The sequence below is a fragment of the Marmota marmota genome, unplaced genomic scaffold, assembly GCF_001458135.2.
Source record: "Marmota marmota marmota unplaced genomic scaffold, marMar, whole genome shotgun sequence".
In the NCBI taxonomy this organism is placed as follows: Eukaryota; Metazoa; Chordata; class Mammalia; order Rodentia; family Sciuridae; genus Marmota; species Marmota marmota.
In genome coordinates this window covers 35,714,253-35,733,033 of record NW_025999949.1, presented here as the reverse complement: position 1 = coordinate 35,733,033, position 18,781 = coordinate 35,714,253, and the positions used below count along the sequence as shown (strand labels likewise).

Genomic DNA, 18,781 nt, shown 5'->3' with positions numbered 1-18,781 from the left:
CACCACCACCATTACTATGACCCCACACCATCCTCATCACTACCACGACTACCTCTGCCCTCACTGTACCTCCCTGAGTAAAAGCAGGATACCTAAAGTCTTTGTCAACCCTGAGGTGTGTATTCTAGGATTCTCAGAGTCAAATCACCATTCCAACCTGACCTTTTGGGAGACTGGACATGTTCAACATCTGTGCTGTCCAAGGCAGTCGCTGGCCTGTAAAGCTAGTGAGCACTTGAAATGTGTCTGGTGCTTCTAAGGAACTGAACTTTAATTTTATTAGATAGATTCAAATAGTCCATGGGTGACTGGTGGCTACTATGTTGAGCAGCAATGTTCTAAAGCATTCTAGAAGGTTCTGCCTGTGCAGTGCCCTGGCCCAACTCCACCCTCCAGGAGGCTATGGTGCAAGGGTCATACTCACCACCTTGCATCCCCTAGTGCCCTTCCTCCCTCTGGGCAGCTGTCATGGTCAGCTTGCAGAGGTAAGCCCCTCCCTAGACCTCGAGGGTCTCTGGGAGAATACTCGTGGCCAGCAGAGCTGAGGTCTTAGGGAGGCGCTACATGGGCTTGGCCTGGCCCTACCCAGCCTGACCCCACCATCGCCACCCTGTCCTGTGGCTAAGGGTGGGCCCTACACCTCTCTAGGCCTGGGACTTGGTCCAGGTGATCTCAAAGACCCTGCACACTCTGAAGTTCAGTGTCTCTTGAGAACTGGAGCCTGGCCATGGAGAGCTCCCCTCCGGGCTGAGGCCAGCAGATGAGGATGCCCTAGGAGGCAAGGACAGGCAGAGGAGAGGAGGAGACCTGCTGTCCTTTGCTGTGCTCTGGGTTGTAGTTTGTGCAGGGAGATGTGACAGCAGTTAACTGCAAATGCCTGGTGGGGGGCACGTGGAGGAGTGGGTGTTCGGAGACCCAGGGAGCCTGGGCAAAGGACAGGGTAGACCCAGAGGTGGGGGAGTGGGTGCCCAGACACAGGACCCAGTGATGGCCTCTCCATTCCCACAGGAGACCATGAGGCATCTTTTGATGGCAGAGGTGACGGACCTCATCTGGACGGCCATCAGTGGCCTGGGCTCCTCCAGTCCCTTCCGCGTGCAGGCGGCCGCTGAGCTGCTGCTGGCTGTCATCCACCAGCACGGGGCCAAGCTGGAGACCGTGAGGGGTTGGGGCACCACCCAGGGCTGGGCACTATCCAGGGGCACCCTCCAGGCCAAGACAGGAGCCCCGAGCTTGGGCCCAGAAGGGGAAGCCAGAGCCACCCTGTACAGAGCCAAAAGTGGGAATGCCTGAGGGAAGGGTCCAAGCAAGCGTGAGGAGCCTGGTGGTGGCTGCAAGCCAGGGAGCAGACGTGCAGTGGTTGAGCCTGCTGTGACCCTATGGGGGGAATGGGGCAAAGGGACAGACCCGACCCTCCGGGAGCTCTCCAACTGACGGAGATAGGATGGCCAGTAGATGCAAAGGTGCAGAGTGGGCCCAGAGGGAAAGGAGGGGTCCCCCCAGCCAGAGGACAGCTCATGCCAGGTCCTGCAGGCCGTGATGTGGGAGCTGGGCCTCCACAGCTGTGTAACCGACCTCGAAGCAGAAGGGTCAGGATGCTCCAGGCACCAGAGCAGCCTGCACCGGAGCAGTGTGTCTGGGGCAGGATGAGGGGGTTGCTTGCCAGACCTTGAGGGGAGTGCTAAGCTCTCAAAGGCCCCCAAGGCAGTGGGCCTGTCTCCTGTCAGACCAGTTGCTCCAGGGAGGCTGTACCTCCCCTGTCAGAGTCCCCAGGGCAGGGCCTCCCCACTGACCTCTCCCTCCTCACACAGGTTGCTAACATGGGCCGGGGCATCCACCTGCGCCTCTGCTCTGTCCGCATCCCCCAAGCCAAAGACAATGCCCTGTCCGCCATCACCCTGCTGGCCAGGAACCACACCCCCGAGCTGGTGGCTGCCTTCCTGGACTTCTCTATGCCCTTGGACAGGTGCCCGGCCCTCCCTCCCTCACTACCCACCACCATCCTCCCCAGGCAGGGGCATGGCCTGTGCCCTCCTGGGTGCCCTCCTGAGTGCACAGGGAGCCCAGGTGCTGGGCGCAGGGAGGGAGCACTTGCCTTCCTGGGAGGGACACTGGGGAAGCGCTGCTCACCACCTGTCAGCATTCCATACAACATGTCCTGCCCCAGCCCCCCACCCTTCACCTGGTGAGGGGGTCCCAGGACCCTGAGTGTTCCTGGAAAAACCCCCAAACCTCGCCATCCATTAGCAAAGTCCCCTCTGTCTCCACATCGTCTCTAGACGTTCTCTCCCTGCTCTTCCGAGGACCCCCAGCAGCCACCACAGCCTCTCAAGTGAGGCTGGCTTTCCTCCCACAGCCTTTGGACCCTGGATCTGGAGGTGGCTAGGGTCCTTGCTGCATGGCTGCTCCCCGCAGAGTCCCAGCTCTGCGTCCCATATCCTCAGTTCATACCACCTGCCACCCATCCACCACACACCGCCCTGGGCCATGCTCACTCCTCCAGGGTGTAGCTCCCAGACAGGGACACCTTCTTGCGAGACTCCTGCTGTGACACTGGGGTTTTGCTCTTCCCTCCCCGACTTCTGCCCGGGTCTCCCTCTCCTGGCTATCTTGCCTTCCATCCTCCCGCAGCTACCACTCCCATGGTCCTGGCCCAGACTTGGTCGTCACCAATTTCAAGACTTTCTTCCCCTGACCCCTTTCTTCCCCCTCCCACCTTTATGGCTTCTCCCTTGGGTACCCAACAAGCTGCCACCCTTCAGAAGCTGTAGCTGCCACTGTGCCCACCTCTCGCAGCCCCTCTCCTGGCTCACCCTGCTCCCTGATGCCGTTCCACCACCCAGCATCCCCTCCCTCCCCGCACATACCCAGGCCCTTCCCTCAGCGGCTCACCTGGCCGCCCTCTCCGCTGCACATGCGGGAGCCAGCAGAGGAGAGGTCACAAGCTCCCAGCACCCAGCAGTGCTTTCTGGGAAGATTGCTGGTGCCCATGTGCAGGCACCTTTGGGTTGTGTGTCAGCAACTTCTCGCCTTATTGCATCGTGATCAGGGGGTCTATCATGCTTCTCCTTCATTGGGTTGGCTGGTCCTGAAAACTGCGTTGTGAGTGTTCTGTGGGTCCTCAGGAAGAAAGTGCATTTTCTGTCGCCTGGGGTTGAGTTGGATATGCATCTGCAAGGCTTACCTTGCCAATCATGGTGTCTTCGTCCCCTACATCCGACTTCCTTTCTGTCCCCTGTCCCCTGGACTGACATGTGTTGAAGTCTAACTAAAGGAACATTCATGTGTCTCTGTGTCCTTCCACCTCCTGTAGTTACTGACCTCACACATGTTGCTGTGTTGTTTAGTGCATGCATATTCTGTTATTTCTTACTTACAAATCATGACCCTTAACTAATTAAAACAAATAAAAAATTAAAAAAAAAAAAAACATGACCCTTAACATTAAAGGTGCTCTGCTCTGTCCTGTTGAGTGCTTGGGGGACTTAGATTCTACTCTGTCTGCTATCAGGATCACTACTCTGACTTCATTTCTTCCCCCCTGGCCTGGTGTACTTGGCAGAATCCCTGTTTTAGGTAGCGTATTATATAGTGCTTTGGTATTGTGACCCAAATTTAAAATCTTTTTTAACAGGTGATATTCATTGATGTGCGGATGATCAGTCTTTCATAATATTTTGTCATTGTATTTTGCTATATTTGATATGATTATTTTTCTATAAGATGTATTCTTTTTTTAGTTTAGGAAGTGTCGTGATTTCATTCCAGTTGTTATTTTTGTGCTCTGACCTGCTGGGTTTATTTTTTCTTTTTCTATGTGTGTGCTAGGGACTGAAGCCAAGGCCTCATGCATGCATGCACGCCACCACTGAGCTACAGCCCCGTCCTCCTGACCTGTTTTAATGCCCCAAGCCCCCTATTTCATTGTTTGACCTCTTAATACCTGGCTTATTCCTCTTATTTGATCTGCTTTAACCCTATCCAGTTTCTACACAACAATCAGTGACGTTATTCCATTTTTCTCTTTATTCCTCCCCATACTTCCCGTTTTTTCAGCTGCACTTTGTCAAAGGATGTAGATTTGCACCCAATTTGTGCAGCCCACCTCAGCGTTCACCTCCAGTGTGTGTAACCACACTCACCGTCATCCCTATGCTGACGTTTTCTGGCCATCTTATAGTTTAGCAAAGTTCGTTCCCTGACAGATTTCCCAAGAAAAGGCACCTGGTTTCCGGGCTCTTCATGTCCTTCTAGGCTGGAAGTTGTGCGTTTGAAGGGCAGTTGGGCTGGGTATAAAACCCTTGGTTCACCCTTGCCATCCGCTAGTATTTTAAGTGCTGTTGTAACATTGCCTTGTATTGGTTTTTTTTTTTAAGTCTGATAACAATTTTTTACCTTTGTAAGTTATTTGATCTTTTAGCCTAGAGACCTGGAGGATTTTTTTAATCTTTGAAATCTAACTATTTTATGAGGAAATGTCTGTTAATGTTCTGGGCTAATGTTCTCAGGTACCTAGTGCATTCTTTGACTCTGTAATTCAGGACTCTGTGCTGTTACTGATATTTCTGGGACATTTTCTTGCTTACGGCTCTCAATACAGCTTTGGGGACTCCAGTAGCATTGGTCCTGTATTAGAGTTCTACGTCTCTCTTCCCCTTTTACTTCTTCCATAAACTCACAGTCATCCTCTTAGTTGTTTTTCTGCCTTCCTAAATGTCTCTTATTAAATTTTCACTTGAGTCTTCTCTCTCATGAACACCATTTAATATTTGTTTATTCTGAGTTTTTTTTTTTCAATTCTTCCACTTTACTGAATTCAATCGATTCTCTTTTCAGTTCTTATTGAAGTTTTTTGTTCTTTGTCAAATTTATGATTCAAGGTGGTTTTTCATGTATTTAAATGCTTGTTTGAGCATATTAAATTACATTTGGAATGGGTGTCTTTAGGGGTTCTTCTGTATCATGATTGTTCTTCAGGGGGAATTTCTTCATTTTATAGGTGTTGATTCTTGTTTTATACTATAGCTCTGCAGATTTGCTAATTTTGTTCCCATTTATGCTTGTGCTAGTGGAGTGTTTTATAGGATTTCAGGTCAATGGCACCCTCTTCCGTCAGTATAGCAAAGGCCAGATGATTTAGTAGACTTGTTGTGGTGTGCAAATGGGTTGTGCGTGCTCCGATTGTTTGGGTTCTCCTTTCTCTGCAGGACCCTACATTTTTCCATCTCCCTGATTTCCTTTTCACCACCCAATTTCTAAAGGCTACCTCTCCTGGTTTTAATTCTTGGTTTGGGGTTTGGGGATGCTTTGTTTGTTTGTTTTTGCCTTTTTCTCCTCAAAACTGATTTTGAGGACGGGCCTTCAGATTGAGCATACTGTTAAGTTCCTCCGAGTGGCTGGAGCTCTGAGCTCCTAGGACACTCCCCCCCCCCAGTATTAATCCACGTAGAGTGGATAGTCCTCTAAAGGTAGTCTAGCTCAGCCTCAACCCTGTTGCTTGCCCTGGGGTGTGTTTGGGGAAGAGCTGCGTTTGCGCACCGGACTGGCGTGCTTTTCTTTTACGTACCGTGACTTTGAGGTTTGGGCATTCTCTGTACTACACTGGGGTCAGAGTCTCTGTGTGGTATTACTTTTCCCTTCTTGTGTTTCCAGGAGATCTTGGGAGGCGGAGACGCAGTCAACAAGGGTGTGTTCATTCACCCAGAAGTTCGTAGTTCCACTTTACTTGAATTGGAATCTCTACCTTATTTCTCAATTCTAAGCACATTTTTCACATGTTCACAGCTATGAAATCAGAGTGTGTCTCTCACGCAGGGTGACTTACAACTAAATCTGTATCAGCTTCTGCTGATCACCTGGGCACTGTCAAGTTGAGACCACTTGAAGTGTAAGCCTCTGCTTGAGGCTTTGGGGACCACATGGGTGGTGTGAATTTGGACATCAAAATGGGTTTTGTGGTTCACACACTCCAGGGAGCCCCTCCTCCCCACAGCGTGCTGAGCGACGCATGGAGGCATCCTGAACCCTTCCTTCTACATCATCATGTTCACTACCACAGACGTTGGGTTGTTTCCCATCCAGGGATAAACAGCACCACTGGACCTACTTACATACAAGCCCTGTGCATGTGAGCACTTGATTTCCGTAATGTGTTCCTCTAGGACACACCCAGACCTCGGGCTTCACGTGCCTCACACATTAATAGATGGCGCAAGGTGTCTTCCGGGTGCTTGTACCAAGTCATACCCCCAGCAGTCCTTCTTTGTTTATAGGGTCCTGCTGAGTCACATCTTTACTAATACTTAGCACCCACATAGCCAGTCTGGTGGGTGCTGTTCATCATCTCATGGTGTTTGTTTTCACTCCCGTGATTGCATGATGGAGCTGGACATCTTTCTGTTTCCTTTCAGCCACTTGGTTTCTCTTTGGGGATGTGCCTGCCCATGTGCTGTGCACTCTTCTGTCGTGCGGTCCCTCCTGCCCGCAGATGTCCAGGCGTCCCTGTGCAATCTGGACACAAGCCCTCTCTTGACTGGCTGTTGGAAGCCCCTTTTCCCAGGGGCAGCTCGCCGGTCAGGCCCGATTGTCCCTTTCGTGGAGGTGCTACCTCGTGTCCCTCTCTCAGCAGCCCATGAAAGTCCTCCGATTTGTCTTTGGCCTTTAGCTCTCAGATCCACCACTGAGTGATTTTCATGGAACCGTCCCAGCTCCCCTGGGCCCTTGGCAGCTCTGTAGAGCGCTTGCCTAGCATATGCGAGGCCCTGGGTTCCATCCTCAGCACCACAGGTAAATAAATAAAGGTATTGTGTCCAACTACAACTAAAAAATAAATATCAAGAAGAAAAGAGCCATCCTTCCTTTGCAGAGTCTTATTACATAAACATTCCTCAAAGGATTCTATTGTTTTTCTAATTTCATATGAATTCATTTTTTATGTTTTCATATAAAGGGTGTCAGGTGGGCCACTCTTTGGAGGCTTTCTGGCTTGCCTGACATTAACCTGCTGTGGTAGAGCCCCGTGGTCTAGTGATGAGCTTCCTCGAACACTGATGCAGCCGTCAGTAGTGCTGCATGCTCTCCCTCGTGCTCTGACTTTTAATGCTCCCCCATTCTTCAGCATCAACCCCTCTCTTGTAAACAACATTCGTAGCCAATCTTGGTCTGTGGTTGGAGTGCTTATCCATTTCCATGTAATAGAACTGTCAACGTTTGGTGTGAAGTTTACCGTCTTTTCTCTTTCCATACCAAGAAACCAAACTTCCAAAATCCTCAAATGAATTGAGCCACTCTCTGTTTTAATGCCTTTGCTGTTTGTTTTACTGCCATGTTATTTGAAATCTCACACGTTGATAGGACTCAGAGCTGCTGACTTTATTTATTTATTTATTTATTTAGAGGACCAAGGATTGAACTCAGGGCATTCGACCCCTGAGCCACATCCCCAGCCCTATCCTGTGTTTTATTTAGAGGCAGGGGTCTCACTGAGTTGCTTAGCACCTCACTTTTGCTGAGTCTGGCTTTGAACTTTCCATCCTCTGCCTCAGCCTCCTGAGCCGCTGGGAAGACAGGTATGTGCCACTGCGCCCAGCTTAAATAATTTTTTAGTTGTTGATGGACCTTTATTTATTTTTATTTATTTATATGCTGCTGAGACTCCAACCTAGGGCCTCGCACATGCGGCGAAGTGCCCTGCCGAGCCCCAGCCCTGCCCCAAGCTGCTGACATCTCACTACCTTCTTCACCCTTCGCTCTTTATTGGAACCCAAGCCATCTGTCCCCAGCCTGAGGCACGTCCTTTAGTTTGAGTCTGTCATGAGCAAGTACTCTCGGTTTTTGTCTGAGAATGTCCTAGTTCACCCTCAGTCCTAAAGGGTGTCGTTGTTAGGTGCAGAATCCCAGGTGGGCAGTGACAGGGGTCTCCCCTGACCCCTGGCTTTAGTTACCACCGTCAAACACAGTCCAAACATAGTGAATAGAATGTTCCAGAGATAGAGATAAACAATCCGAAGTTTTAAATCAGGCATGGTTCTGTGAGGTGTGGTGAAGCTCACACTCTCTCCCGGGCCAGAGTGTGAGCCCTCCCCGTGTCCAGAGCTGCACACACTGTCTGCCACAAGTCCCTCAGCAGCCACCCGGGTATCACGGGACTGTTACTGGATCACAGTGCTGGGCTCGGCGACCCTCATGCAGTAGCCTAGCGTGGCATCCTGCTGCCACCTCCACCCGCCTCTCCTGGGCTCAGCACATAGACCTTGTGCACCTCACAGCCTTGCAAGAAAAGGGTGACACAAAGATAGCTTAGATAGAAAGAGACCACACTCACATACCCAGGGTATTGATAAACTTGTCTATTTATTAGTCATTGTGCCCAGTTTACAAACCACACTTTATGTAGACATGTAGATCGTGTAGCAAGGAGCACAGTCTACATAGGACTCAGATCTGCTTTGGTTTCAGGCGTCCACTGGGGGTCTTAGAATGTAGCCCTGGGGGACTGCACTGTCTCTTTCAGCCCAGCAAGGTCGCGTCCTTCTGTTCCCGCCATTGCTGCGGTTGAGAAGCCAGAATCTGACTGGCTCCTCTGAAGGTGCCGGGGTCTCCTCTTTCCGCGGTGCCCTTGTTCTGCCTTCTTCTGGGCCGAGGGTGGTATTGCCTTGTGTCTCACAGGTTCTCCTTCACCCACGGTGATCTGAGGTTAAATTCTCCTACTGAACGCTTGGTTTCAGACCTGGTGTTCTTTAATTCTAAGGTTTCCATTTGGTTCTGTCTGTGACTTGCCCATAGTCTGCCTCCCAGACTCCTGTCTCCTGCACATGCTCTTAAGCTGCCCTTCATTTCTGTTCATAGTGAAGGCTTGCCCACAGCCCAGGTCTGGTCAGTCCAGCGTGTTAGCTGTTGTAAGGTCGCCTTTGTTACTCAGCTTTTTGTCACTGTGACCAAAGTACCCGAGAAGGAGAAGGAGGTGTCTATTTGGGCTCTGGTTTCAGAGGTGTAGTCCATGCTCAGGGCCCAGGGTGAGACAGGGGGACGTCATGATGGAAGGGTGCGATGCAGAGCAGCTGCTTTGTTTGTGGCAACCAGGAAACAAAAAAAGGCAAAGGAAAAGTGAGACCTTCAAGGGCACCCCACCACCACCTCCTCCACAGCCCACCTCCTCCTGCCAACCCATCAGCCTACGTTACCATCCAATTAGGTCATTAAACTAGGGTGGACTGATGAGGTCAGAGCTCTCACATCCAATTATCCACTCCTGTGGATTCCTGCGTTCACATCAGAGTTTTGGGGGGGTGCCTCATATCCAAACCATTACGTTTCACTCCAGCCCCCAAAAGCTCATGTCCACCTCACAAAGCAAAATGCATTTAGTCCATCTCCAAGAGTCCCTATATAGTCCCTATACAGTCCCTATATAGTCCAATTCCAAAGCAAACTCTTGGCTGTGAGCCCCTGTGAAAAACCAAGGCAAGTTACTCACATCCAATACCTAACGGCATAGAGTGAACATTCCCGTTTCAAAGGGAGGAACGGGGGTATAGAGACGGGGAGGGGCCAAAGCAGGACCTTAGCCCAGCGAGGCGGACATTTTCCGTCGCTCCCCTTCCAGCCTCTGGGGCTCATGGTGAGGAGTTGAGGTTCCAGAGGGCCCGGGTGGCCGCCCTCCTTGGGCCTCGCTCAGCCCAGCTCTCTCTGCAGCCGGCAGGTTAGTGGGGAGACATTCCATGTTACTGACATCTCTTCATTTCTGGGGTCTTCGAGTCTCAGCTTCACCCTCGCAGCTGTGTGCGTCCCCCCCTGGGGGCAGCCTGCAAGGCTCTGACCCAGGCCCTCCTTTGAAATCTCAGTGGACACCTTCTTGACCCTCTACCTGCACCATCCCGCTTTCCTGAAGAACCAGCGCCACGTGGACGATGCCAAGGTCCACTTCCAGCTGAAGTAGCAGCTGAGACCTGTGGGCCTCTGAATGCCTGGGTGCTGAGCCTGGTGAGACAACTTCCTAGCCCCCTATGTGAGCAGGGTACCCCAAAATGTCTTCTCAGGGAATTTTCCCTTCTACATCCTGAGTCAGTGATGAGTATGGTCATGCAAATTCCTGGGGTGCCCTCAAATTGTCCTTCCTATTGTCTCTGTACAAAGTCCTTAGTGTCTCCTTGGTGGCTCTGATCTCTTTAACAACCACGCCTTCCTTTCCCCAGTTTTCTGGTCAAACTGCAAGTGTTTGAAGCCCTTCAGCTCTACTTTCTGCTCCTGATTCTTACAGCAAACCCGGCTAAAGGCTGCCGGCAACACCAAAGCCACCACCTTAGTGCTGTGTGGTCTGGAAATTTCCTCCACCAGATTAATTGGTCTGCCACCGTTAAATTCAGCTCACCCAGAGCATGGGCAAAATGTAGCCAAGTTCTTTGCCTGGCGCTAACATGAGTGGCCTCTAGTTCAATTCCCAGTAGAACCCTTGCTTCTCTGAAATCTCACGAGCATAGTCTGTCTCCGTTCCTCTCAGCATTCTGGTCTCCTGAGCTCTCACCAGAATTGCCCACGAGTCTCTGCTTACAGCACCCTCAGGGTCCCATGGCCTGCGTCTCTGAACTTTTCCAACTCCTCCAGCAAACCATTTCCAAAGGCTGCTGAACCAGATGGTCAGGTTAGTCCCAGCAACAGCCCTACTGCTCAGTACCAATCTCTACTAGTCAGCTTTTTGTCACTGGGACCAACACACCTGATAAGAACCAGTTAGAGGAGGATAAGTCTATTTTTATAGGTCATTGTTCCAGGGGTTCGGTCCATGTCAGCCGAGGCCATCGCTCTGAGCCCAGGTGAGTCTCATGATGGAAGGGAGGGTGAAGGGGTGCTGCTCCACTCCTGGTGGCCAGGAAGGAGACATGGGTGGGTACAGGATGACAGCGAAGATGCCCCCTTCCAAGACTCGCCCCCAGTTATCCACCTCCTCTAGCCACAACCCACCTGCCAACAACTACTACCCCTTAGTCCATTCAAATCGGGAAGATGGTTAGATACAGCTCTCCCCATCCAATCACTCCACCTCCAAGTATTCCTGTATCACCACAGGAAGTTTTCGGGGACATTCCATCTCCAAACCATGACAATCGCATCTGTCCTTGCTCTATGCCACCCATGCAGTCTTGCTTCCTCCTGGGTCTGGTTATCTTTTTTTTTTTTTTAAGAGAGAGAGAGAGAGAATTTTTTTAATATTTATTTTTTAGTTTTCGGCGGACAGAACATCTTTGTTTGTATGTGGTGCTGAGGATCGAACCCGGGCCGCACCCATGCCAGGCGAGCGCACTACCGCTTGAGCCACATCCCCAGCCCCTGGGTCTGGTTATCTTTGACAGCAGGCTAGATGTTCATTTGGGGGAAAATGTTATAGGAATGATTCACCTAAGGACAGGACACTCCAGCTGAAGGTCGCTTTCAGCCAAATCCAGGACTCCAGACCCCGGAGCCCCAGGCGATTCACACTGGTGGATGTTCACCGGCTTTTCCACAACCAGTTCAGCATCACTGGGGATGGCGGAAGGCCACCTGCTCCACCAACCCACCTCTGGGCTTCAGTCTCTGCCCCCCATCCCGCAAGGCTGGCAAAGGCCCTACCTTTCCAGAATTGTCACACGTCCTCAGGGCCTGGGTGGCTCCAGGGTCCCTGCATCCTGAGGTCTTCATACACTCCACGCGGCCTGGCACTCCTTTGCAGTTCCATCATCTCTGGTGCTTTTAGGACCCTTGATTCTAACTCCCCAGGCTTTTTAGCGGTTTTCAAGGGAGGCGCTGATTCAAGTAGTCTGGCAGACCATTCCTGGGGGACCCGAGCCTCCCGCTCTTTTCTGTTTCTTTAATACCAGGGATAGAACCTAGGGGCGCTTAGACACTGAACCATGTCCCAGATCTTTTTATTTTTTATTTTGAAACAGGGTCTCACCAAGTTTCTTAGGGCCTTGCTAAGCTGCTAAGTCTGTCCCCCAACTTGCAATCATCCTGCCTCAGCCTCCCAAGCTATTGGGATTATAGGCATGCACCACTGTGCCCAGCTCATTCCTTTTTTTAAAACGATTTAATAAGATATGACCCATAGGTTATGGCAGTAGCTCAGTGATAGAGTGCTTGCCTAACATGCATGAGTCTGGGTTCAACCCCAGCACTACACACACACACACACACACATACACACAACACAAATAAAATTCACATACTAAAGGATTCGCCCATTTAAAGTATACGATTCAATGGGTTTGGCATATGACATCATGAATTACTTTAACTTTGGTAATTATGTGTGCCATAGAATTTGCCATTTAACCACTCTTAAGGGTCCAGCTCAGCGCATTGATCATATCTGCAGGGCTGCGCAGCTGCCACCACTGTCTGAGCCCACAGAATCACTCCAAGCAGAATCCCTGTACCCATCCAAGAGTAGCCCCCAGGCGCCACCCTCTGTGCCGCAGAGGCCCTCAGCCTCCTGGCACGAGGGGGCCTCCGAGCCCTGGGAATTCCACAGAGATGGAGTGCACGTCTCCTCTGGGGTCTGGGCTCTCCCCAGCTTCGTGTCCTGGGGCTTCATCCTCCTGAAGCCTGTCACAGCCTCTCTCCGTCTGTGGCTGCACGTGTTCCTCTGTGGTGATGGGCACATGCTCTCCCCTTTGGGCCATGGTGATCACTACTGCCATCAGCCTTGGCCTGCGTCCTCGGGCTCTGCATCCACAGACCCACCATACTCTTCCAGAAACACTGCCTCTGCCCTGCGTGTGTGCAGACTTCTCCAGAGTCCCTGGAGGATGCAGTGGATAATATTTGCGCAGCATCCCACTGCACTAGGGCTGCGCGGGCCAGAGGCGGAGTGCTCAGAGGGTCCTGCTCCGCCGCTTTGCAGGAGGGACTTGAGTACAGACTGTATCCGAGGCAGGTCCCGTGGCCACTCCCTGCAGGAGCCAGGGGGAGCTGTGTGTGATCAAGTCCTCTGAACCACCCGGTGCAGCCCTGGGGGTGGTGTGGCTGGCACACGGCAGTCCTGGGGACTTCCCAAGCTGCCGCGGTGGCTTCCACGGTGCTGTGCCAGCAGCAGGAGGGCGCCCAGCGCTGCCCGTCCTCGCCAGCACTCATTACGCTCCATTTCCTGGACGATGGCCATCCTAGTGGGTGTGGCGCGACGTGCGGTGGTTTCTGAGTGCCTTCGCCTGGTGGCTGATGATGAGCGTCCACGTGCTCCTCAGCTCTTCCGCATCTTTGTGCGGACATGTCTGTTGGGGCCTTGCGTCCATCTGTGACTGGGTGGGTGGCTTGTGTTTGTGCCGTGACTCCAGCTCCAGTGAAACCTGTGGCTTCAGTGAAGCCCTCCCTGAGGCCAGCAGCAACCTCGTGCTGCCGAGTCCAGCGGTCAGCCTCTGTCCCCACGCACAAGGGCTGTCAGCAGAATTTGGCTTGGCCAGTCATGCTCCGCTCCGGGAGCCCTTGTTCTCCTGGCTCCGGGAGCCGGCCGCCTGGCTCACTGTCGTCCCTGGTCACTCCACTGGCCACTCCGTCCCTGGCCACTCCACTCCTGTGTGCTCTCCTCTGCTGGCTCCTGCCTCATCCTGGCTTCCTCGCCCGGGCTTCGGGGTGACTCTCAGACTTCACCTTCAGTGGCCACCCCTGTTCCCAGGGCTTTTAATGTCCTCTAAGTGCTGACACTGCCCAGCATTCACACCCAGCCCCAGTCTGTCCCCGAGCACATGCTGGCAGCCCCCAAATGCAACATGCTTGGCCAGGGTACGCCTTCTCTCCGGGCTTCAGGGTCCCCATCTGCAACAGGCAGGAGAACATCGCACGCACGGAAAGCTTTGCACACAGCTCAGGTCCACCCAACCTTCACCCGGGATGCGCGGGCCCTGGCCACGGTGGCCTCCCGGCAGAGCTGGGCAGGCCCCACTTGCCACACAGCCCTCATGGCCCTCTCTGCCCACAGCCATGCCTTCCGCCTGTGGAGGGCCCTGGGAGCTGAGCAGCCCGTGAGCCGCCTGGTGCTGGCCATGCTGCTGGCCTGGCTGCAGGAGCGGCCCCTGCCCACCAGAGCAAGCAACAGCAACCCCAACCCCAAGGAGAAGAATTACCTGCGCTCGCTGGCCGTGAGTCTGCAGCCCCAGCCCCTGGCTTCAGGAGCGTACGCAGTCAGGACGCATGGCACAGGGTGGTGGGGAGCTCCACAGCCTGGCTTCAGGAGGGCCCAGGCCTGCCCTGGAGGTAGAGGGCCTCCCTCCGGGGCAGCCCCAGTCCAGGGGCTGACCCCACAGACCTGGGTCTCAGGCCCAGCTCTTCTTACTGCCCAGGGCTCCGGCCCCAGCCATGAATCAGAGCAGAGCGTCCCCTCTGCAGGGTTGGTAAGGGGGTTCCATCTGTGTGTGCCAGGACTGCTTATGTGCAGGGCCACCTTGCAGGGGGCTGCAGGCAGAGGGGAAGAGTGTGGAGACACCAGGTTCCTCCGCCACATTGGGGCTCTGGGGACCATGGATTCTGGAGGGATCTCAGAGGCTGCCTCCTGTCAGAGCCCCCCAGCTCTCCCTGTAAGCCGGGCCCTGCTTGCACACCCCAGGGGCAGGGCACTCACTCCCTAACGCAGCCACACCTGCCCCTTTGGCTGGACTCTGGCAAGGCAGCCGCCATGTCCTGGAACTTTCCAGACAGGGTCCCAGCCCCAGAAGCCCCGTGAGCAGAAGCCGAGAGCACACAGCTGCCCCTCCCTACCCAGGCACCCCCTAGATGAGCAGCTGCTGCCCCAGGGGTGTGATGAACCGGCAGCTGGAGGAGACCACCCATGCCTGGCACTCACCAGCCCCCTAGCCCACCCCAACCCCAGGCTGATGCCAGCCCCAAGCAGAGTAGCACCCCTATCAGGAGCTGCAGAGCAGCCACCCTGCATCCTGTGTGCCCATCCCCTGCCCACCCCATGCCACTTCTGCTCAGGACCACCCCTAGCCCAGAACTAAACACCCCTGCCTGGGGGCCTGGGGCCTGCTGTCACAGACTCTGCCTTCAAGGGCATTTGATTCCCCAGCTTTCACACATTAGGCCCCTGCTGTGTGCAGAGTTGGTGCTGAGAACACAGTGCAGGAGCTCACCTCCAGGGCCAGACCCCCCTGGGATAGTCCCAAGTGCAGAGAGCAGGTGGCGTGGTCGAGGCGGGACAGAGAGGCAGCCTGGCATGGTGGGGCCTGCAGGCCGGGGCGGCAGCATCCCAGGCGATGGCAGGGAGGAGGCTGAGGAGCTCCAGTGGGTGGAACATCAGGGGGACCAGCACGGCAGCGCCTTCTCAGCCAGAGAAGAGGGCCAGGCTGGGGCTACACAGTGGCGGGGCCAGTGGGAGGGACATCATCAGGAGCTGGGGCCCCCCTGTCCCAACAGGCCATGAACACACTCCTGGAGCTGCAGTTCGCACGGGAGTTCAAGAAGGCGGTGCGGGAGGCCTACCCGCAGCTGCTCCTGGCCCTCCTCACCCAGGTCCACTACACCCTGGAGCTAAACCTGGTCACTGAGCCCCAGCGCGGGCAGCAGGCCCAGGAGGCAGCCATGCCCAGTCCCCAGAGGTAAGACCTCCGAGCACCTCGCTGGCCTGTGCAGTGGCCACAGAGGGCCTGAGAGACAGGGGAGAGTGTCCTGGGCTGAGGGACTAGGTGTCACACACCCAGAGGCTTAAAACTGCAGGAATGTGTCACAGCTGTCAGGGAGGTGTCACAGCTCCCAAGGACGGAGTCCAAAACCAAGGTGTCTCAGGGCCACGCTCCTCTGAAACTGGGAGGAAACACCCCCGAGCAGGGCGAGCAGAGGTGGGTGGAGGGCCAGGGCCAGGCAGGCCATGGGAGCGCTGCTGCCTCGGGCCTCCCTCTGCAGCGGCTCATATTTCCAGAAATCCGATAAGCGAGCCTTGAACACCACCAGTCTTTCATTTGTTTGTATTATGATGTGCTTTACGCAGTTTGTCAGCTCTAACAGCCCTCCCCAAGGCACGTCACTGAAAAAACTGTCACTCTTCCCGTATTGCCTCTGGGTTAGAATGTGCGTGAAGTTCCTTTATTACTCTGATCAACATGCAAAATGCATGAATCTTCCCTAATAAGCTAATAAAACGTTCTCGTCCCAAAGCATGGAGGGCTGGGGGGAGGGCCGGCGAACTGCCTGCCGCCAGCCTCCTCTCCCACTGCCACCCGCCCACCCCTCACCCGCCACCTCCGGGAGGCCTCCTCAGCACCCTCGCCATCCAGCACGGGGGTCTCTGGCTCGCTTCCTGGTTTCCTGTTTGCATACCAAAAATGGGAGGTCCTGGAGGGCAGGGGCGCCTGTCACTCCCAGACCACCTGTACTCAGGGCTCGCCCTGGCCAGGGGCGCCTGTCTCACCCGGGGCTCCCCATGCACCAGGGGCGCCTGTCTCACCCTGGGCTCCCCATGCACTAGAGGCATCTGTCTCTCTTGGGCTCCAAAAATCAGGGATGTCTGTCTGTCTCTTGGGGCTGTGGGTAGCTTTTGGCTCAAGTGTGGCTAGACAGAGACCTCAAGCCGCTCTCCACCTCAGTTCTGCTTTCCCCTGGTGGCCACTATGGGCAGGTCTTCTCCAGCAAAGGAGGTGGTCCCAGTAGCCACAGGACAAGAAAGGCTCTCCCTAGGCAGAGTCCATGTTCTGGCCCACGCAGGTACATACCCATCCTTGGTCACTGGAATATTGGAGGCTCTGATGGGCCGGAACTGGCTTCCTGGCCTCTGGAGCCTTTCCCAGGGGAAAAGGGCTTAGCTGGGACTGTCCTGAAGAGGCCCAGGTGTGGGGCAGGCCAACCAGTGGCCCTACCTTCAGGGATGCCAGAAAGTCGTTGGGGACAGTGGGGAGACCAAAGGCCACTCTCTGGGCCTCAGAGGGTAGGTAGCCCTGTGTGCCAGATTGCCTGGCACTGTCCAGTGTGCAGAAGAGGGAGTACCATCGGCTGAGTAGCCACTGACCATAGGTGCCCTGCTGGGGACTTGGCAGAGGGCACTGGATGGCAGCCAGGCCGACCTCCGTGGCTCCTGACATCCTGCTCTCCTGGGCCCAGCCAGTGGGGCTTTAGGCAAGGCACTCTTCCCCTGGCAGGGGACCCCACCTTGCTTTTCTGAACAACAAAGACCTGCACCATCCGATTCTTAGCTGGTTCTGCCTGCAGCCAGTGCCCAGCCTGCCCCCTGGACTTCCGGCTCCTGTCCCTTCATCCGTTACGGTTGATTCTCTCTACCTGTCACGAGGCACCTCATTTCTGTATTTCAAACACACTCCCTGTAATGGCTAATTTGAACTGTCAACTTGATTGGATTAAGAGATGCCAAAGATTAAGATGCTTCTGTGTGTGTCAATGAGGGTGTGTCTAGGCATGATTGGCATGTGGCATAGCGAACTAAAGTGGAGACCTTCCCTAAGTGTGGGCAGCAGCAGACGGCCACTGGGGACTGTCCAGCTTCTGGTTGTGGAAGCCAGTCTAATAAATGCCCTTTGTATAATCATACTTCCTGTTGACCCTGTTCCTCTAGAGATCCCTGACCAACACCCTCCCCTCCCTGCCCTCATCTGGCCCTCGGCGTCTGCCTCTGTCCCACTGGGCCACATGTGCTAAGAAAGGCCTTGGAGAAAAGAAGAAGAAATGTCACCTCCATCGGGACCTCCACTGCCAAAAAGCAAACCAACCAACATGTTGGCAAGAATGTGGGGATCTGGACCCCTTGTGCTTGGTTAGTGGGAACACAGGATGGCGCGGGTTCCTCAGTTAAACCTGGAGCTACCCTACAGCCCGGCAGTCCCACTTCCTGCCATGGACCTGGGGGACTCAGAAGCAGGGGCCAGAACAGACGCGTGAGCTCCTGTGCAACGCCACACTGCTCACAGGGACCACAAGTGGAAGCAGCCGGTGCCCCTGGCGGACGAGGCGATAGACACAAGTGGTCTCCCTGCCACGGGTCCTAGCAAACCAAGGAGGGACATCCAGTACGGCTCCAGAAGGTGGCCCTGGAGGACGTCTGCTGAGGGGCCCAGCAGGCACAGGAGGCCACCCTGCAATTCTGCTCCTCTGAGGACCCCATGGGGACAGGCAGTGGGGGGGGTGCCCTGGGGGCAGGAGGGGTAGTGTCCACTGGGGACGGAGCCTCAGTCTGAGAAAACGGAAGAGTTCTGGAGATGCACAGATGGTTGTGACAGCCACACAATATCACGCCTGTGCTCAATGCCGCGGAATCCTACACTTAAAACATCACAATGACAAAGTTTATGTGATACGTATTTTACCACAAAAATACAACAGAAAAAGAAGAGGAGGTGGCGGGTCTGGGCAGGCAGAGGCTGGTGCCTGCCGCCCCTGGGGAGCACGGGCTCGGCCGCCCCTTTCTGAAGAGCCTTTGCTCCTCAGAAGGGGACGGGAGTCCCTGGAGGCAGCGTGGCCATCACTGAGATGCCAGAGGGTGGAGGGCGCTTAGGGCCAGGAGGAAGGGAGGGCCACCCTGCCACACCAGGCGTGGACTCCAGGGCTTCTCCTCGCCAGGCTTGGGGCTGCACGTGGATTTCAGGTGACACATGTCACCCCTCCACAGGGGCCCAGCCTGGGAAGGGATTTAGGTTGTAGGAACCCCCAGAGGGGTGTGGTCTCCCCCACAGATAGGAGGGGATTCCCAAGAATGCACAAACTGCCAACAGGCATTTCCCGGAAGCCCTGCTGTGGTTACAGGGACAAAGCAATTACAGAGGACGAGAAATGGGGACACGCTGCGTGCCCCAGGAGCAGAAGCACTTGG

General features: G+C 54.5%; 1 protein-coding gene across 1 annotated transcript in view; it reads left to right on the top strand.

Moving 5' to 3' along the window:
- The window catches only part of LOC107142802 (maestro heat-like repeat family member 5), a 51,564-nt gene that overhangs the window by 26,943 nt on the left and 5,840 nt on the right, over positions 1-18,781 (top strand). The window contains exons 17-20 of the mRNA XM_048802232.1: positions 1,009-1,158; positions 1,812-1,966; positions 13,952-14,111; positions 15,385-15,566. Coding sequence (XP_048658189.1) covers positions 1,009-1,158; positions 1,812-1,966; positions 13,952-14,111; positions 15,385-15,566 — 647 coding nt within the window. The remainder of the gene's footprint in view (positions 1-1,008; positions 1,159-1,811; positions 1,967-13,951; positions 14,112-15,384; positions 15,567-18,781) is intronic.